General features: G+C 43.8%; 2 protein-coding genes across 7 annotated transcripts in view; one reads left to right on the top strand and one right to left on the bottom strand.

Moving 5' to 3' along the window:
- The window catches only part of B3GALNT2 (beta-1,3-N-acetylgalactosaminyltransferase 2), a 55622-nt gene extending 42572 nt beyond the window's left edge, over positions 1-13050 (top strand). For both annotated transcript variants that reach the window (XM_055308812.1, XM_055308811.1), the window contains 6 exons: positions 2554-2632; positions 5750-5933; positions 8263-8388; positions 9000-9159; positions 9735-9791; positions 11722-13050. In XM_055308812.1, the coding sequence (XP_055164787.1) occupies positions 2554-2632; positions 5750-5933; positions 8263-8388; positions 9000-9159; positions 9735-9791; positions 11722-11868 (753 nt within the window). In that variant the 3' untranslated portion in view covers positions 11869-13050. The remainder of the gene's footprint in view (positions 1-2553; positions 2633-5749; positions 5934-8262; positions 8389-8999; positions 9160-9734; positions 9792-11721) is intronic.
- A 137-nt stretch (positions 13051-13187) lies between these two features.
- The window catches only part of TBCE (tubulin folding cofactor E), a 78770-nt gene continuing 70988 nt past the window's right edge, over positions 13188-20969 (bottom strand). For 4 of the 5 annotated variants that reach the window (XM_055308809.1, XM_055308808.1, XM_055308807.1 and 1 more), the window contains 8 exons: positions 20810-20874; positions 20643-20707; positions 19063-19215; positions 18232-18385; positions 16672-16740; positions 16073-16132; positions 13610-13701; positions 13188-13443 (listed from right to left, as the gene is read on the bottom strand). In XM_055308809.1, coding sequence (XP_055164784.1) covers positions 13351-13443; positions 13610-13701; positions 16073-16132; positions 16672-16740; positions 18232-18385; positions 19063-19215; positions 20643-20707; positions 20810-20874 — 751 coding nt within the window. In that variant the 3' untranslated portion in view covers positions 13188-13350. Of the gene's footprint in view, positions 13702-16072; positions 16133-16671; positions 16741-18231; positions 18386-19062; positions 19216-20642; positions 20708-20809; positions 20875-20969 lie in introns of all 5 variants that reach the window. The other variant, XM_055308806.1, reaches the window with a different exon arrangement.

The raw sequence follows: 20969 nt of genomic DNA, 5'->3' as shown, positions 1-20969 counted from the left end.
ATTTGAGAGCAAGTACAGCAGAAAATATTGAATCATCATAGTAAAGACAAAGAACTCAAATGTTCTATGATTTTCTCACTCTAGCGTTAATAAACACACAGTTTTGCCTTAAGATTGGTGCATTTTAGGGCAGCCTGGGTGGCTCAGCAGTTTAGCGCTGCCTTCAGCCCAGGGCATGATCCGGGAGACCCAGGGTTGAGTCCCACGTCGGGTTCTCTGCATGGAGCCTACTTCTCCCTCTGCCTGTGTCTCTGCCTCTCTCTCTCTCTCATGAATAAATAAAATCTTAAAAAAAAAAAAAAGATTGGTGCATTTTAAAAAGTGTGATGTTTTATTTCTCAATTTTTAACCTAACATTTTTTTTAAGTTTTTTTTTAAATTTTATTTATTTATGATAGTCACACAGAGAGAGAGAGAGGGAGAGAGAGGCAGAGACATAGGCAGAGGGAGAAGCAGGCTCCATACACCGGGAGCCCAACGTGGGATTCAATCCCGGGTCTCCAGGATTGAGGCCTGGGCCAAAGGCAGGCGCTAAACCGCTGCACCACCCAGGGATCCCTTAAGCTAACATTCTTGAAGGACACTTGCTCAATAGTTTTCAAAATATTTACTCATCCTTAAAGCAGGATATTTGTTAAAATAGCATAGACCACAGTACTTGAAAATAAGATGGAGTTTTTACTTTCATTTATATTGCTGAGTTTTGTTTTTCTTTTTAAGATTTTATTTATATATTTGTTAATGAGAGACAGAGAGAAAGAGGCAGAGACACAGGCAGGGGGAGAAGTAGGCTCCGTGCAGGGATCCCAATGTGGGACTCAATCTCAGGACTCCAGATCACACCCTGAGCCGAAGGCAGACATTCAACTGCTGAGCCCTCCAGGCATCTCTATTGCAGAGATTTCTACCTCTTATTTTTCATTTATTCATATTTGCTTCAAATTTAAAACAGTTTGATGAGTAAATATCTCCAAGTAAATATGGGGATGATAAGGCAGACTTAAAATGATGAGCCTTAAACAAGTGGCATTTGTGGTGGTGTCACAAACACAGTCTCGTCCTCCTTGATGCTCTGGTGTGATCATTCAGAAAGTTCTTGGCATCTCAGATCAAAAGCTTAGTCTATTTTTTTTTAAGATTTTATTTATTCATGAGAGGGACAGGGAGCCCGACGTGGGACTCGATCTCAGGACTCTGGGATCATGCCCTGAGCCAAAGGCAGGCAGGCAGGCAGGCAAGTGCTCAACTGCTGAGCCACTCAGGCTTCCCAGCTTAGTCTATTTTTATTAACTATTAATCTTCATGTGAATTAATTCTTGAATTTGAAATGAACGTTAGGTGGTCTGCTGTTACTTGTTTCGAAAACCACTCCTGGCCCACAGTGGAATCACACTCCAGTGAGAAAGAAAGACATTAGATCACAGATTCATATATAATTACAGACTTAGCCTTGTGGGTTGTGGTTAGGATCTCAACCTTTATTACGAACAGTCCTTTATTTACAATCAAATGTCTTAGGATATTTAATTATAGTTTTATTCTTTTCTTATTTCCAAGGCAAGTGCCTTTAACGTCACCTCCTTTTCTATTTATGAAACTTAAAAATATCCAAAATGTGCCAGAATCCTTTAGTTATTAAGTTGGTTGCACAAAAGGAAACCAGATGACTTCTGAGTTGAAGACTAGGTTCAAATGGAAAAACTCAAATGATCTACTTGGGATAAATATGGTTGTAGAGGGCTAAACATAGCTTACACACTCAGCTAACCTTGAAGTCTGGTGACTTGGTAGCCTCTTCTAGGAAACCCCACGTACAAATAAAGGTTTCCATCATAAATGCATAAAGCTGAAAGTTTCCCTGAGTCTTGCTGGCTTGCCAGCAAGCGATAATGTCAGAAACTTAAAAGCCAAACGGTGACCTTTTAGAAAGAAGTTAATAAAAAGTACCATCAAATTCTAAACATGCCAAAACAGTGTAGAGTCCATGATGAAAAAATACAGTGTACCACCTTTCCTGGCTCAGCAAAGCTTTGGTAGTTTCCTCCATATTGAAAACCGTATTTTCAACTAAATGACAAATTCCCACAATCACATCAGAACCGTGTCTCTCGACAGCCCTAAAACACTGCTCTGTACAGTATGGTTTATTTCAAAGGGCTATTCTGTGTGCAGTAGAGCAAACTTTAAAAATGTGCCTAGGTGTATTTGAGAGTGGCAGTTTTTACTCTCCAAGAGATCAAAGGTGGTAATTTTAAGTGGTAGGATTATGGTATAAAATAGTTGGTTTTTGTACTATTATGGTAGCAAGTTTAAGAATATATGATTCTGTGTAAGTTGGAATTCTGAACACTGTGGACTGCCATGTATACCTCATCTTTAATATTGTAATCAGATAAAAATAGGAGAATACTGATGTCATCCTGATTGTGTAAGTCTCAGATGGATTTATCTGCTGTAGAGTCACATTATGAATTTTGCCAAATCAGTTTTAAAATAGAAGAAATGTATTTTTAGTAATGAAACATTGAGCACTTCTGTTCTTGTTGCTTTCAGGCTGGGGAGGGTGCCTTGCCTCATGAATTCATGGAAGGTGTGGAGGGAGTTGCAGGTGGTTTTATTTACACCATTCAAGGTAAGTCGGCTGCTTGAAAGAGTGCCCTGAATCTCATGCACCTAATCTAACTCTATACTTTGACATAAAAGGTGATTTTTTTTGTCATTAAAGAAAAACATTATTGATATTTAATTCACATACATTTAACCCTTTTAAAGTGATTAAGTTACCGGTTTGCAATATATGAAAGCATCTCTACTGATTCCAGAGCATTTCCATCACTTCAAAAAGAAACCCTTTGCCCAGTGGCAAGCACTCTTCATTCTCCCCTCCCCAATCCCCTACCAACCATTAATCTTCTCACTGTATTTTCCGACCTTAAATGTAAGGATTTATTTCTGGGCTCACAGTTCTTTTCTTTTCTTTTTTTTTTTTTTTTTAAGATTTATTTATTTGAGAGATCGAGTGCACAAGCCCAAGGAGCAGAGGGAGAGAATCTCAAGCAGACTCCCTGCTGAGTGTGGAGCCCAAAGTGTGGCTCAATCTCAAGACCCTGAGATCAGGACCTGAGCTGAAACCAAGAGTCGGATGCTTAACCGACTGAGCCACCCAGGCGCCCCTGAGTTCTCGGTTTTGTTCTTTTGATCAGTTTTGTTCTTTTGATCTCCCAACACTACGCTGTTCTTGATTATGTGACTTTGTCGTAGGATCTGACATCAGGAAGTATGAATCCTTCAACTCTGTTCTCTTTCAAGATTGTTTTGGCTATTCTGGGTCCCCTGCATTTCCAAATGAATTTTAGGATTAGCTTTTCAGTTTCTGCGAGTGATCCAGCTGGGATTTTGAAAGGGGTTGCATTGAACACATAGATCATCAGGGAGCGTTGCTGTTCAGACATTAAGTCTCTGATCCATGAATGTGGATGTCCTTCCATTAACTTAGGTCTTACTAGTTTCTTTTAGTGATGTTTTGTGATTTTCAGAGTATAAGTCTTACATTTCTTTTGCTAAATTTATTCTTTGGTATTTCTGCTTTTTGATGTTATCATAAGTGGAATTGTTTTCTACACTTCATTTCTAGGTTGTTCATTGCTAATATATAGAAATACAATTGATTTTTATATATCAATCTTATATACTGTAATTTTGCTGAATTCATTTATTAAGTTACTAGTTTTGTGTGTACCTTAGGGTTTTCCATGTATAAGATCATGTCATCTGCAAATGGAGGTGGTTGCACTTTTTTCCCTCCAATCTGGATGCCTTTAATTGCTTTTTCTTGTCTGCCATGGCTTGAATGTCTACTACACTGTTGAGTAGAAGTGGCCAGGCAGACGCCTTTGTCTTGTTCCCACTCTTAGAGAGAGAGAGCATCCAGTCTTTCACCATAAGGGTGATCTTGACAAATCAGTGACCTTGGACTTCATTGAGCCTGGGTGGCTATCTTTGGTTTATCCTCCAGCCAGGTAGGGACTTCTACGGAACCACTGGACCATGGCCAGATGGCTGTAATGGGCTTAGTGCTGCTCATCAGTCAGGAGGGAAGAACTTTTGCTTCCCTGACCCCACAATCAGGCATGTCTGTGCTTCTGTTGGAGACGGTGCCATGGACTCAGCTTCTCCTCCTGCTTTCTCCTCATAATGTGAATATTTAAACATAGGCTCTAGGAGAGGGATCCAGGGAGAGGGAGGAGCAGACTCCCCAGTGAACAGGGAGTCCCATGTGGGGCTCAATTGCAGGACCCCGGGATCATGATCTGAGCCGAAGGCAGGTACTTAACTGACTGAGCCATGAGCCACCCAAGTGTCCTTCTGCTCTCATCTTACTACAGCTATTCTCCTGTTACTCCAATTTTCTAACTTTTACTTTCCTTCAAGTGTTAAATTGTATATACTTATCTCTGTCTTTAAAGTAAAAGGATATTACAGTAGAATATAAGAGCTGGGACACAAGGTCATTAAGGCCTGGGTTTCTCGAAGGGCAATAGTCTGTGGTCCACTGGTGTCAGACTTGTAGGAAGACACATGTTAAATACAGCCTTGGGCCACATCCCAGACCTGCTGAACATTTAGATTTGGGGTGCAGGACTTTGTCAGTAAGCAGTCCCCAAAGCCACTGATGCAGTCCACCTCCTCCTCCCAATGAGAGGACAGGCCTGGAAATGTGCAGCTTGTGCAGTGCTCACAGAGCAGCAGAGAGAGAAGTCCAATCTCAGCCTTCAGCTGCCCATGCTGCACCCCCCTCCCCCAGCTTTCCCTTTGTGGTTCCAGAAAGTGGAGCGCCAAACGACTCTGTTGTTTCCTCACCCCTCAGCCACTCAATTTATTTTTCAGAAGTTTTCTCTAATTTGAAGTGAGACATTTGAGAAAATCCTGCCCTGGTGAAAAAATTGCTGCCTTAAATCAATAGGATCTGAAGACAGTCCCTGCATAAATGTGACCAGTGATTCATTAATGTGTGAGGTAGTAAACATGTCTTGTACGTGTATTTTTATTGTGAAGTATCACAAACACACCAAAAATAGTGCTGTAAGAAATAGCCATGTCCTTATTACTCAGAATGACATATTGTCACATCTGCACTTACATTTTATCACATCTGCTTCCTTTAAAAAAAAAAAAATGACAGAAACAGGTGAATTCCAGCTATTCCTCCCTCCCCTCGGAGAGGGTCCTACTGTCCTGAAATTTGTGTGCACCCTTCCCGTTCTTATTTTCCTGCTTTCCACTACACATGTACTATCTCAATAACATACAGTTTCGATGTATTTTGTAATTGAGGTCTACAGCATCATAGTGTATATATCAGCAATAAAGATACTTTTTCCTTGGCATTATTTTTCGGTGCTGTTCCTCTGAACATGCAAGATAAGGTGTTTTGTTTTGTTTTTTTTTTTTAAATCTGCTCTATTCATTATGTGACTGCTCCATGGTCTGGCCATTCTCCTGTCAGGGATGGAAATAAGATTGCTTCCATTTCTTCCATTACAAACGGTGCTTTAGGGAGTGTCCTTGTGAGCAGATATTATATGGCATCTGGGGAGGGGACCATGGGTCCTCTCAGCCCCCCGGGGGGGCCTCATAGCTGCTTTCCCTTAGGACCCTTGGGGAGAGGGTGAGAGTGCAGAACGTTCCACATGCCGGGTCTTAAGCATTTGCAACAGCAGTTTTCTCCATCTCAACTTTTCCTTTGTAGAAGGTGATGCACTCTTACAAAACCTTCATTCTCGCCCTCGAAGACTTCTTGACCATATGAGTAATCTCCACAGGGAAGACGCCTTACTGCGGGAGGAAAGCCGTTTGTATGACGACATTGTTTTTGTGGATGTCGTCGACACTTACCGAAATGTTCCTGCGAAATTACTGAACTTCTATAGATGGTAGGTGGTAAGAATGCTGGGTAGGTAGCATTTGTCTTACTGTTCTTTAGATGTGGAAACAATTTATCGACATTAGACCACTGCTTTTTTTTTTTTTTTTAACCCACCCCAGGAGCCCTGACCACTTGGGATGTGATCTCTGGTATCCTGGTTCTTTGTGAGGACTGACCTTTTAAAATTCTGCTACTTTCTCATTCAGATGAGCGGATCCATGATGCAAATGATCTTGATCAAAAACAGGGCAAAAGTTGATTTCATTTTGATTTCATTTTGAGTCGTTCTGTTCTGAGACAGCATCAGTCCTATGAGTCAGTGTCTTGGTTGCCTCAGACCAACGCCAGATGAAAATCAATGAGTTTGAAAATGGTCCATTTTCAGTTGTGATCATACCCACCGACCAAAGTGCCCTGCATATGGTTCCCTCGAATCCAGGTCACTGATCTGAATTCTGTTCAGCTGAACATCCGCATTGTTTCCATCCTCTTCTTCATGCATTTAAGAACGGCTTGGCCTTATTCCAAAACTTTTCTGTAAGATGAAATCCAACAGCCCTTGGAGTTTCCCGTAACTTCCCCAACCCTTCAGTATTGCTTCTCTTCGATCTGGGTTGTAATTCCTACCTTTATAATATCACTGGCAGCAACAATAATAATACTATTATATATGTAGTTGACATTATTAGTTCCTCCATGGTCTGCTTACTTGCCCTGTCCACCCTGACCCTAGAACTAAAACCGAACTGCCTTTGAGAGTCTAGCCTAAACCTATAGTGTTTTTACATCTGTGTCCTTTCACTGACGCTCATATTATCGGTGAGCTTGTTTCTTGGTGGGCCCAGTGAGCCTGTCCCTCTCTCTTCTCTGATGCCCTGGACAGAGTGGGAGATTATAAGCACTTTATGGATACAGTCCCCTGGTCCTGAGGGGTGGGGAATGTTTCATAGCTAGGACAGGTTAACATAAGTCACCTTGTGGGTAGAGGGCAGAGAGAAATAAGAGTTGGAAGTTGGGGCGTGTCTGGAATACCAGGGTCGTGTTTGGACAGCTGTAGTGAGGATAAGAACCTTCTTTAGCTCAGGGCCCCTAGGAGTGGTGCCTGTTGTAAGGGGGCCAAGGCAAGAATATAAACAGATGAAGGGTGGAAATGGAGGTCCAAGAAATGGGAAATCTGGATTGTGCAGTTCTAGAACTTTCTATAGGGAGTTGATTCCCAGTTGTGGAAGTTTAGTTTAGTTTAGCTGTTACCTTGAGTTGAAGGTTATCTCCTGTGCTCCTTGTACATCTCTGAGATCTCAGTCATCACTGCTACTGTGTCTCAGGCCATCACCTCCACCTGAATACCAGTGACGAGCTAACAGACCCAGGCTTTGGCACCCCCTGCCCCCCAGCCTCGGCCTCCACTACCATCTGCCCTCCATTCTGCAACAAAAGCTGTGTTCATCCTTCTTCAGGTGATTCCTTAGTGACCACAGCGTCCTTTATCACAGATTCCTCCTGATTAGCAAATAAGTATCATGTACACCTGTGCTGTTAGAAACTTTAGAAGCATGGGGCTGTGCACTTTGGTGTGGACCTGTTGTTAAATTCACTGTTCTTTGACCCGATAACACTTTCTCCAGATTTCTTTTATTCAGATTTCTGTCATTTGATTTCCTAGCAAGACTCTGAGTTTGCTTTTTTTTTTTTTTTTTTTTTTTATCAGAGATGGACAGGGCTTGACAATGGGAAACGACTTGCCCTTATAGGTCTAGGTAAATGAAGTCACTCTCCTGGGTCTTCCTAAAGGTCACTTTTGAGAGCTTAATTGCTGGGAATTGTTTCTAAGGGGAAATATTTTTCAGTGTTTGAAAGCCCATAAAATATCTGAGTACAGTATTACTGGTGGCACAACAGTCTTCTGTGCAAGAGCCAGGTGTGACACCCATTGTGTCGTCATCCCCCTCCCCCTGTTAACACAAGTTCCAAGGTTCGCTCACATGTTTAATAGATTTGGCAGCCTGACTGGAACAGTGTCAGAGAAGCGTGCCTTTGGTCATATATTCCACTTAAGCCCAATCTTTTTTTAGTGGTGTCCTTTTTGTTTTGTACCTTTTAAAATCAGCTTGGTACTTCTCTGTGTTAGGCCACTTGATGAAAATCAAGTGAGGACTGCAGGTGGTAGCAGTAGCATTCTGAGCAAATGTTCTCAACATTGAAGGAAGAAGAAACTGAAGAAGTATGCAGGTCATACAGGGACGGTTCATTAAAATAGGAGCAGCGTCACGGCCTTGGCCTCACTTTTCATTTCCTGGTGTGGACACACTGACTCTCGTATTCCCTTTTGCCAACAGGACTGTGGAAACAGCCAGCTTTGATTTATTGCTGAAGACAGATGACGACTGTTATATAGACTTGGAAGCTGTGTTTAATAGGATTGACCACAAGAATCTGGATGGGCCTAATTTTTGGTGGGGAAAGTAAGTTCAACCTTTTTAGCCCTTTGGCCTTCATGTACCTGGTCAAATGGGATTCATTTAGAATGAAACACATAGGCTGTTTTTCACAAGCAAAATGTGCTTGAGATAGGAAAGCTCTCCCCTTGGCTCCTGGGTTACTGTATGTTATTAATCTGTAGTTAGAGGGATGATCTGTCGAATGGAAAACATCAGGCTAGGGTGATGAAGGAGCGGAAGATGATGTGGCTTTTAGGGTCAAGACCCAGAAATAAGTGGTACTCATGTGAAAAGCTGCTGTACATTATGATAGAATAAGTTTCTGACGCATTTCTGAAACTTTGCTGTTTCTTCAGGAATACAATATGGATTAATGATCCTTTTGAGCATGTGTACACACAATGTTCTGGTGCTTTCAGAAGCTCCACAAATGTGACTTTGAGGGAATTTGACACATGAGTCTTTCATGTAACACACCCGCTAGATAAACAATTCCTTTCCTTAGACTAAAAAGAAATTGTTCTTCCCTTGCTTTTACAGCCTAGTTCTTTTTAGTGATCATAAGGGGGCCCAGCTTAAGATTGGTAGTAGGACAGCTGTCAGACACGAAGAAGCCAACCTGTTTTTAATCTCAGTTTCAGGCTGAATTGGGCAGTTGACCGGACCGGTAAGTGGCAGGAGCTGGAGTATCCCAGTCCTGCCTACCCAGCCTTTGCCTGTGGTTCGGGGTATGTGATCTCCAGGGATATCGTCCACTGGCTCGCCAGCAATGCGGGCAGGCTAAAGACCTATCAGGTAATTCAGGATTTCTGCCAGTGTACCGAGGGAAAGCAGGCTATTTTTTCTGTATAGGATTCACTCTCAAAGGTCAGGGACACACTCCTATCCTCCAAATCCTGGCTCTAATTTCTATTCCTAAATGTTCTTTTGAGCCAACTTATTATGATTTCAGACTGAATTTACAAGTGTAGTCCCCGGAGGAATGTAAAGCTTGACATTCACAAGAAGGAAGACCATAAAGCAAGTGCTTTGTTTTCGTTGATTCTGGTGATCATGTCAGTAAACAACCTGCCTAGCTGCTGGATCCACTGTACTGTTCGTACGGTCAGTGCTGGAGGTTTAAGGCCCACAAGAAGGGTTGACTGACCAGTCGCTGTGCTGTGTCAGGTCGTTTCACTGTGATGTGGTGTTAATGGCCACTAGCTTTTTTACTCTGCACACAAGTGTTAATGCAGGCTTGGCATTTCCTGGTGGAGTAGTTACGAAATGAAGAAGTGAAAAGATGATTGATCATGGGAATGTGTGACATCGTGTTTAGAGATGATACAGCATTTAAACCTCCATATTTAAACTTTACGGGGCGCATACAGGGTGAAGACGTAAGCATGGGCATCTGGATGGCAGCCATTGGACCTACGCGGTATCAGGTAAGCAGCCTGACAGGTGGCAGCCCTGGGGTCTGAAGAGTTGAGGAAGTGAGGTTTCTGGGTCAGATATTTGGCAGAAGCAGAACTGAAGGTCTGGCATCAGAGCTGTGCTCTTGATGCTCTTGATGTAATTCACAATAATTCACCTCAGTTCTCATACTTTTCTGAGTTTAAACCAAAAAGAGGGACACCTGGGTGGCTCAGTGGTTGAGTGTCTGCCTTTGACCCAGGGCATGATCCCAGATTCCCAGGACCGAGTTCTGCATCGGGCTCCTTGCAGGCAGCCTGCTTCTCCTTCAGCCTGTGTCTCTGCGTCTCTCTCTCCTCTGTGTCTCTCATGAATAAATAAATAAAATCTTTAAATAAACCAAAAAGAAATGTTTTGGATGGAAGTTTTCCTACCCACAGAGAAGAATTAGGTTTTTATATGTTTAATTACAAATTCTGTGTAGCTTTAAAATGTAAGGAAACCTGCCGGCTGGTTTCATCAGGGCATGCAACTCTGATCTGGAGGTTATGAGTTCGAGCCCCATGTTGGGCATAGAGTCTACTTAAAAAAAAAAAAAAAAAAAAAAAAAGACCTTAAGAAATCAGCTAGCTAAAGTTCCCAGGAGCATGTGGTCCAAGGACCCTTCAGCCTTTCTGAATGTTGCAAATAAAACAGTGGATAAAATACTGGAAGGTGTTTTTGAAAATACACTGATTGCTGAGCCAGGAAAAGAAATGAATCTGCAGAGACCAGAAATGGGAAGTAGGAGCCCTGAGAAGAGAGTAGGCATGAACCTGGGAAGCTTCCTGTTGATTTGGATTCTCGCGGCTTCTGCTTTGGCCACAGAAGGTGCAGGGGGCCAAGGAATGCGTGGGGCCTGCTGGGGCCCAGAGCAGGGCCCTCTGCTCCAGGGGTGGATGGGAATAAATCTGCCTCTACCGGGTCAGCTGTGACAGTCCCACATTGTATCGAAGTCCCTGCTTTGACTCACTGAACGCTGGAGCTCGCTGCCATGGCCGTAGCCATGGTCAGTCTGCGGTGGCTGCTGTATCTGCAGATGTGGCTCATGGAGCTCGTTTCCTGATGGGTCTAGTGGGTGTGTGTGTGAGTGTGACCTCATGACCTTGGGAGCGGAGATCTGTATTTAAAATGCATCCTTAGAAGAGGATGTATATTGTTTCCACCTGCACCAAAGAGCATTACCACCGATCCTACATTGCTGATGCACATGATGCCTGCTGTTTACCCACCTGGGCCAACCCCTTTCCACCCCACCCAGAGGTCAAGGCTGAGATGAAGGTTCTCAATTACACACACACACAGTCTCTCTCTCAGGTCTCGTCCCCCAGGGGCCCTGGCTCTGTGAGTCTCTCATCCCTGCACGTGTGGCCTTTTCAAAGCCAGCAGAGCCTTCAGGGCACCTGCTGACTCTGGCTCCTTTTCTTGTTTCTTCCCCTTTGCCACCAATTCAGCCATGCTTTAAGACGCTTCTCATTGTACCCAGCATCTTAACGTCCTCAGACTAAACGGGCTTCCCTGGCTCTGTCCTCTGCTGTATCGCCAGGAGTAGGCTGGCACTCAGGATTCAGGCTGAGCCCACGTTAGTCCCTCATGTTCACCGGCATCGGCTTCCTTGGGCAAGGCACTTCCCACTCAGCTTCCCATCTGTGAATGGGAAAGGATTCCTGCCTCGCAGGGTTGTAGGAGGATCAGCTGATACTTGGTACAACCCCCAGAATACCGGAAGGCTCCATCAGCCTTCTCTCGTCCAGCCCGCAGGAAACTTTCTCTTGGGGCTTCTTGGGCTTTCTGGCCATGCACCTCCCTCCACCACCTGCCATCTCCCCACCATACACACCTGTGTCTGGAAGCCTTCCCGCCTCCCCAGGATCCACGAGCTCAGTTCCATGGCTCCTGAGTTTACTCTTTGTTTTTCGCCAGGACGGCTTGTGGCTGTGCGAGAAGACATGTGAGACGGGGATGCTGTCCTCCCCACAGTACTCGCCACAGGAACTGCAGCAGCTGTGGAAACTGAAGGAACTGTGTGGGGACCCCTGTCAGTGCGAAGCCCCAGGAGGAGGAGTGTAGTCTACTTGCTGGAGGACGTGGGGACATGAGGGAGGATGTGAGTGTAACTTTTGAGCAGAGCGCATAGGGGGCAACAGATGATGTGGGCTTTCAGGCTGGCTCTAGGTTGGCACTTTTCACCTGTCGCCAGTGTCCTCTTTCCAAATGTTTGCACAGAACTTCCTTGTTAAAAATCAACTGATACTGTAGTGTAGGAAAAATTTTATTTCTATATTGGAAGACCATTTGAAAAACACCAAATTGTTATAAAACAAAAAACATTTCTAAAACCGGATGTATCATTTCTAGTTTGTAATTCACTACCTGTCACTTTTGGTTAAAATTGGCCTCATTCAGAAATCTTAAGTAACTAAGTATGTGAATCCATCCTGGATCACAGAAGAGCTCTGTGAGGCAGAATTAGGATAAAAGGTCAAAAGCAACTCCCAGAATGCTGTGTTGTCACGTATACCAAAGTTTGGGGTTTCTGGAAATGTCCAAATGAAGCAGGCAACTGGAAAGGAAACCCATATAATTCCCAGTTCTGGACCTTGGTTTTATTTTTTTAATTATTTTTATTTTTATTTTTAATTTATGATAGTCACACACACAGAGAGAGAGAGAGAGGCAGAGACACAGGCAGAGGGAGAAGCAGGCTCCATGCACCGGGAGCCCGACGTGGGATTCGATCCCGGGTCTCCAGGATCGTGCCCTGGGCCAAAGGCAGGCGCCAAACCGCTGCGCCACCCAGGGATCCCATGGACCTTGGTTTTAAAGTTCACTTATTAAGTGAGTTAATTCCACTTTTCTTTTGCCATTTAACATAAATCCTGAAGGTCACAGTCTAGTACTATTTAAAAAAAAAAAGTTAAAATTCTGTGGCTACAAATCAGATACCTCTCAGGATTTTAGTGACGTAGGGAAGGATCCTGCTAAATAATGGACACTCTGAAAGAATTTTTTTCCTTCTGTCATTGCCTAATGTTTACCTAATAGACACGAATTCCAATCAGAGCTGGAAATCTTCTATAGAAGAAATATGCTCAGTTCAGGTACAACTGTAGGAAAGTTCTCTAAAAACAGTGTAACAGAGGGGCAAGATCACAGCACACATGTTACACAAAGAGGTGCCTCCCTAAGTTTACTGGACATTTCCCAAAATGACTGTCCGAATCATTTTGGTAACCTTTTAAACGAGTAATATCAATAGAATTCCATTCAAACTGGTCTTATGACCAACGTAACTGTGTTCAGATTTCATTAGACTAGCTAGGTTCTATTTAAAATATTTTATTGAAATGTGTAGTCACGAACTATAAATATGAAATAAAATCAGAGACTTATTAGTAGGTGCAAAGCCTTTATTACTGCTGTTATATACAAGCCTAGAAATGGTCTGTTTCCAATGAAAAATATCACCTCTTCTGTACTTAGGGCAAGTTGTAAAACCTCTTTTTCTGCCAGAATTGTTCCAATAAGTCCTTTACGTCCAGTGACTCCCAGTTACCATCGCACCAATAGACAGTCTCCACTTTCCACAGAATAAAACTGTAATGACTGCTGGTCATTTTCTAGTCCGATCTCTCTGCCGGGCATCTAAAAACAGAACAAAGGGTTGCGGTGATAAAGACAGGTCTATCCTAATACCTGTGTCCCCCTCATCCCCATTTAGAAGCAATTCGTGTCCCAGGGCACCCTATCCTAACAGCGGGTCACACCAGGGGGACCTGAGCTGGACTTTGTGTTCTGCTGGGCCACTTACTTTGGGACTTTCGTAGGACAGCAGGAGTTCTGACACAGGAACTCTGAGAAGACGTGCCAGCAGTCCCTTCACCTTTTGAATTGTCATGGAGGCTGTCAAAGAAAAAAACACCCTCAGCTCTCTCAAATGACAGTTACCTATAAAACTAGCTCACCTGACAAGCCCCCGGGTCGCAGTGCTTCACAGTATCAGGTTACCCAGGCAGACCATTAGGGGGAGGCTCGCCTGCCCCTGGGATGGAGAGCTGGCTCCACCCCTGACCTGGCATGTGGGAAGCTGTGGGAAACAGAGCCAATGTTTGACCCAAGTGCCCTTTGACAATGGGTTTTCACTCCTTTGCACTGGTGTTTAATATTCCCTTCTTGATATGAATAAACCAGAAATCACGTTCTCTGCACCAAGGGGTAAATATGAGTAAAATTAACTTTCTAAACTTCTGTGATCACTCACGATGGCTGAGAAAATGGGGGCTCCGGCATCCAGAGGGCACCTCTCTCCCTCCCTCTGCGCACTGAGTGTGGCCCACAGGCTCCTTGCGAGCACGCCTAGTCTGTGAAGATTATAATGCGTAACTGTGCTCCACATGTGCACGCAACTGCTTCAGGAGCAAATGCTTTGGTTTGTTCACAAAATGCTATGAACTTCTTTCCAAAGATGGGTTGTGGTAAATACTGGATATTCTGAAGGTGAGAAATAGAGTTTCTTTGAAGCTTTAGCTGGAGGTACAGCAATAGTATGGTGTTCCTACAAATCACATGTATTCAAATATTTTTCTATCAAAAACGATTTTTGTAAAACCTGTCTGTGTTTTTATGCAACTTGTGATAATAAATGTTATCTTTATTTTAGAATAAAAACTGGCCTTGTTTATGTGTTAAATATAAACAATTGGCATCATTTTAATTAACATAACTTGTTCTTTTATGTGTGAATATGTTTAGGTAATCTTGTCCTATTAAAAAGATTTAGGTGGTCTGCCTTTCACTGTCCAGAGGGTGCTTAATGGTGGGTTAACGCCTACAAAGCAACAGGAAAGGACGCGTTTCCCAAGTCATGTCAGAAACCAAAAGTTCGTTCATGTAACGGTAAGAAATCTGCCTACTTACACTGTGTCCACAGAAAAAAAGTGGCAGTTTGCACGTAACATTCTAAATGACATTACCATTTCTAATGTACAAGTAACACACGATTGTTTTAACACTCAGAAAACATACAGTTGGTCGCCCGTGTGCCTCCCTGTGACCAGCACTAGAAGTCTAGTGGGGTCATCCACTTCTAGGCTTTTCTCCGTTTCCATAAGGACGCATAGGTTTCAGAATGTATTGATGTACTGCTGTTTCTCATACGTACAGGCGGTGCCACAGCTCATGTGGCTCCTCCAGAGCCGCGTGGGCCAACAGAGCCGCCTGTGGTGCGAGTCGCAGGGACTCGGGAACGGACTAGTGTGATTTCCACTTAATGAAGGTAAACAGAAGTTACCACCTGTGGCCAGTGGCAGCCGTACTGGAGGGCGCGGCCCCAGGCTCCCTCCATTCTCGCTCCGATACCTGATCCCGCAGACACTGCAGTGCGTGGTCCTGCCAGGGTTTATCTGACCCTTTCTTTCCCCTCTAGTCAACATTTCAGTTGTGTTACATTTGCCATTACAAGTGCTACAAGGTAGAAATTTTAAAATGTGATTTACTGCACTGACAAGCAGAGGAAAGCATTTTACAAGAGTCACTGAGGGGATTCAGGTTTCGTCTCCAGATCCTAGCTGCTCCACATGCAAGCTGTCCTTATTACTCTCTACCCAGGAATCAAGCTTAATCTGAACAATTCACAGTACCCTCAAAAGGGAGACTGTAATTTTTGCTAAGTGCAAGGTACGTTAGATCAATCTAGTTTTGTTGACACTAAAGTATTTGTGGAACGAAACTAATTCAGCTCCAGTAAGACAGAGTTCTGAAGGCCTTTTTCCAAAGAAAACCGTTTCAGTGTGTCCGTCAAAAGACCATGTCCGAAAACTTTCTGCAGGGACTCCTGACTGGTAAGGAGTAGAGTGTATGAGAAGTCACAAATGTCCATAATACTCACCCTTCAACTCACCAGGACACATTTTTTGTCTTATGAAGGGACAGTAAGACACCTCAAGCCCAGTGACACCGTCTCTCTATACCAGAGCCACAATTTGGAAACTAAACAGCAGTGGCTCAGGCAAAGCCATGACACTCCAGCGCTCACGCCTTGCCTAAAAGATATCATTTGCAAGGGCTTCCAGTTTTAACTAGATAAGCTGATATGGTTATGGGAGACTTGAGCTTTTGGTGGGGAATGATGATGGATTACATTTTAGACCATAAATGATTAGTGAAAACCTATAAGCTCTAGAAGTCCACACTCTAGATTATTTTCCTTCCTGCCAACTCGTCTCTAGACCAGCGATTCCTAAGTGTCAGGAGGCAAAAGGCCTACTTCCCTTACCTGGCAGTTGTTTCTCTAGGACTTTCTGATCCACTTGATTAGGATATTTTATCTTCAGTGCTTGAAGGAAGAAAGGAAAAAGCCTGAGAACTACTGTAATAAGGATTTATGTTCCACACACACGTTAACCACTGCTGCCAAATGATCCAGCTGGTCAGTGCCTGGCTCGGATCCTAATAAAGGAACAGGTCTTACTGATGTTGAAGATTCCTTCTATTAATTCTCTATGGAATTAACAACAACAAAAGGGCTGGACCAACATCCTAGTGCCTTCCCGCCTTCCCTTCTCCCCTCCTGCTCCTCTCCTGACAATTCAGCTGGGTGTCCTGGTGTAAGAAAAGTCACAAATTTACAAATCACAAGTCAGCTCACTTTTCACATGTTCTCCATTCATAACACACTCGAGTGAGTTGAAACCATAGGAATCACTAAAATGTTCAGTATGAGAATTAAATGATAATTCATTATTTCATTCCAAATCCAAGTACTTCACGTACTCACTTAAGAGAAAGCAACAATCCCTACGAGTTCTTCACAACCTGCTTCAGCACCTAAGGTCGCAAATGCGAATAAGTGGTCTTTGAGCATGGGGTTCTTACTTAGAAGCTGGTTTTTGAGCACAAACGGCTGTTGTGTTTTGAGTTCCCCATCTTCAGGAGCACCGTATTCTGTGTAAGAAGACATAAACAGGGAGCGTGATAACCCCAGGGCTACCAGAAACCAGAAGGAAGAAGTCGTGCTAGTAAGGGTCAGCATAGCCTCCTCCCTCCCCAGGACCCACCACTGGAGGGCGCGGCCCCAGGCTCCCTCCATTCTCGCTATGCAGCAGCTGCTATGCTAATCTGGGATCTGTTCCCTTTTCTTCAGTTACTCATTTAATTATCTATTTTTAGGAGGGATGGACAACAACTGCTTCCAGACTCCTGCATCCACTGTCTCATGTTGCTGCTCCTCAAGGACCGTGTCCTGACCCCAGCTAACAACGAGGCTGTGCCTTCAGATGCTTAAGACATTTATTCAGTTTTGCCTCTGCTAACAGTTCCCTTGCTTTTGGAGTCCTGAGGGAGAACCCCTGGAGCTATCTGAGACATTACTCACAGGACATCCTCAGGTGTCCAATGGAGGATGTAAGGCCAGGCTGGGTGCTCCCCTGCTTGGAAAAGCAGCCTCAAAAGAAGGCTGCCGGGAAAGCAGGCCTCTCCTGCTCTGACTTCTGCTAGGCCAACCAGTGACTGCAGTTCTATAAATACCCCCCAGTAGCTGTGCTTTTGTCTCCTGGTGTTCCTCACAAGGAAGCATGGAGCCACTTCTGCAGGGATGCTTAAGAACCTTCCCCTCCCGCAGCTGATTTCAGAATTCACCTAAAGAGGCAGGAAATGGGACCAGCTAATAGATCTGAAAGCAATTCCCACAAGCAGCTTTTCTTTGTCAAAGATAATGTTCGTCAAAGATAAAGAAGCATATCAGTAGTGAGCTGCTTGCATTAGGAAATGTATTTTTTAAAAAATCAAATAAAAGTGAAATTTGGAATAATAATGAAGTCAAAACAAAATGGAAAGTACATCAGGGACTAAGAATCGGAAATGGTAGCTCCAGTGCCTGAGGGTCCAGGCCGGAGAAGGGAAGGAAGCACCGTGCAGAACAAGTGCTCCAAGCACAAGTGCTCGGAGCAGCCCGCGGGGGAGAGGTGATGCGCTCATCTGGACTTTCACGGACAGGATTGCCTGGGGACTGTAAAAAACACCGGTGCCCTGGTTCTACTTAAACATGCTCTTCATTTTTAAAATCCCCTAGGTTACGCCAGGAGAACTTGAGGGCTTCTTTCCCTCCTTGTCCTACTTCCGCAGTGGGAAGCCTGGTGAGGGCACGCACCATGAGGAGAGCTTCCACTTCAGAGCTGCTCCCCACCCTGAATGCCAGGAACCCACAACTTCCCAAGTTTCCTTCAACAGAGGGAGGCTGCTGACTTCTCTTCTCTAAAGACAGTGGTTTGGTTCTTGCTCCCAACCTGCTGATGCAGCCCCAGGATCACACCGACAGTCCATTCAGGGAACAAAAAGCCCCAAAGGAGGAAAGCAGAGGCCCCGGGGGTCCCCCCAGATCCCCAGCAGTGCCAGCTGGACAGTCACTGCAGGGAAGGTCATGGGCCGTGCACGTACTGAGGCAGAGCAGCTGGTATCTGGGATGTGCTGCAACGAACTCCTCATTTGGTCTGTTTCTGTCTGGATCCTGGTGCCCGCCAGCCGCCTTCCATTCATTTCCAAAGGCCTTTCGGTAATCCAACTCAGCTCCGCGCCTTTCCTCCGGGAGGATCTGTGGTCGCATGAATAAAAACAGACCTGTTATTCTTGTGACACAGGGGTGTGTTTTGTACCCTGTTCTTCCGCTGCCCACCTGTGGAGAAGAATCAGCTTGAGAGGGACAATACTTGGGTTTTCCCTTTCCTTCCTAACCCTGACAGAATTCAGGTTTACTGGAGAAGAAAAAAGGAACTTTGGTCTTGGATTTTCTTCATGAGAGTCTATGTGTCTATGAGCCGGCATCTGACAGGTGCCCCCACCCCCAGTGGGAAGCGGATGATTCCACGCAAGCTGTGCGGATGCCAGCAAGGCACTGCCTGGGCCACTGTATGAGTGGCTGAGAAGGAGAGGATATGCTCTGTGGTTTGGTCTTTTTTCTGCCTGTGGTCCCCCCGAGGCGAAGGAGCAAGCACCCAGTACTCCTGGCCCCTCCTCAAGGGGGCAGCTGAGTGTCAGGCTTCTCCGTACTGGCCTAAGTGATGTTGCCTCCCGAGGACCTGGCCCAACCATCACTGAGCAATGCGCCAGGATAGTATTTTACCATTTGGAGGAAAACTATACCAATACCCTTCACAATATTCCAGGTTTTTACAGTTTTTTGCCCGTTTCCTACATTCCGACTCTTTACATTTTAGGGGGACAATCTGTTTCCTCATCTAAAAAACACCTGGTCACGATACCAGCACTCACCTCACATTTGTTCAGAGTCTTCAGTTGCCCAATTTTGGCAATGATGAACTGACGCGTGGTCTGTGCTGCTTTGTCCCCTTGCATCAGGGGGTTTCGTGTGCAGGACAGAGCATGCAGACTCTGCAGCTTATCCAGCTCATTGATAAATGACCACTGAAACCCAACAAAAGATGACACGTGAAAAGAAACATGTTTCAGGCTAATTTCTTAGATTATTTGAACTGGCAAGAGAAAAGCAAAAGCCCCTAGTTTCAGTCCAAGGCACGGAATCGTCCTCCTGTGCCGAGGACCCACCAGGAGGACCACGTACTCTCACTCTAGAGCTCTGCCATGTAAAACGACAGTGTGCTTATGGGCCAATTGAACTAATTTCTTTCCTAATATTTTTGGGGTTTCACCTGGAGGAAGCATTTCTCTTTCAATGTGAAATATTTTTTACTACATCAAAATAAAACGCTTCTGCATAGCAAAGGAAACCGTGAGCAAAACTAGAAGGCAACCTACAGAATGGGAGGGGATATTTGAAAATGACACACCAGAGAAAGGGCTACTATCCAAAATATATAAAGAACTTATAAAACTCAACACCCAAAAAACAAATAACTTGATTAAAAATGGGCAGAAGATATGAACAGACGTTTTTCCAAAGAAGACATCCAGATGGCCAACAGACACATGAAAAGATGTGCAACATCATTCATCATCAGGAAAATTAAATCAAAATCACAATGGCATATCACCTCACACCTGTCAGAATGGTTAAAATTAACAACACAAGAAACAACAGGTGCCAGAGAGGATGTGGAGAAAAAGGAACCCTTGTGCAACTGTTGGTGGGGATGCAAAACTGGTGCAGCCACTGTGGAAGACAGTAGGGAGATTCCTCAAAAAGTTAAAAATAGAGCTACTCTACGATCCAGCAATTGCACTACTGTGTATTTACCGAAGAAACAGAAAACACAAACTTTGGGATACATGCACCACTATGTTTATAGCAGCTTATTTACAATAGCCAAACCATGGAAGCAGCCCAAGTGTCCACTAATTAATGAATGAAGATGTGCTGTGTGTGTGTGTGTGTAATGGAATATGAATCAGCCATAAAAAAGAATGAAATCTTGCCACTTGTGACAACATGGATGGAGCTAGAGAGTGTTATGCTAAGCAGAGTTAGTCAGAGAAGGACAAATACTATATGATCTCATTCATGTGGAATTTAAAAAGCAAAATAAACTAACAAAAGAAAACAAGAGAAACAAACTGAAAAAATAGACTCTTAACTCCAGAGAACAAACAGCAACTCACTAGAAGGGAGATGGGCTAGGGGATGGGGGAAATAGAAGATGGACATTCAGGGTACATTTATCTTGATGAGCCCTGAGTAACGTATGGAATTGCTCAATCACTATATTATACACCTGAAACTAACATAACACTGCACATTAACTATAGAGGAGTTAAAATTAACTTAATATTTTAAAAATAAAATAAATATTTTTTAATAGAAGGAACCTATGAATTTCATCATGAGAGTAGAAAATAGTGACCATGCCATATGCACATTCTGAAGATGTTCTTACTTGTGATATCTGATTGTCATTTACTATGAGGTACTGCAAAGAAGGAAACATTAATGTTTTGTGCCCTAAAAAAAAAAAAAGGAGAATAAAATTATACAGAAGAAGTGGAAGAGACAGCTCAAGTATGAGGGGTTGGGCAGGAGAGTGGAGTTAATGATCTCATATACCAGTTACAGCATCCGGAAAATGTATAGAAGAAATTCCAACATCAGAAAGGATGAGTTGTTCTAATCTGAAATTTAAAACGTTAAATTTGATTACAAAGCACATTATAAAATGCTATAGGCTATCAACCAGACTACATTTGTAATTTTTTTCCCCACACCC

Source organism: Nyctereutes procyonoides, unplaced genomic scaffold (assembly GCF_905146905.1).
Source record: "Nyctereutes procyonoides isolate TBG_1078 unplaced genomic scaffold, NYPRO_anot_genome, whole genome shotgun sequence".
NCBI classification, from domain to species: domain Eukaryota; kingdom Metazoa; phylum Chordata; class Mammalia; order Carnivora; family Canidae; genus Nyctereutes; species Nyctereutes procyonoides.
Note: the sequence above shows the minus strand (reverse complement) of the source record. Positions and strands in the feature narration are given on the sequence as shown.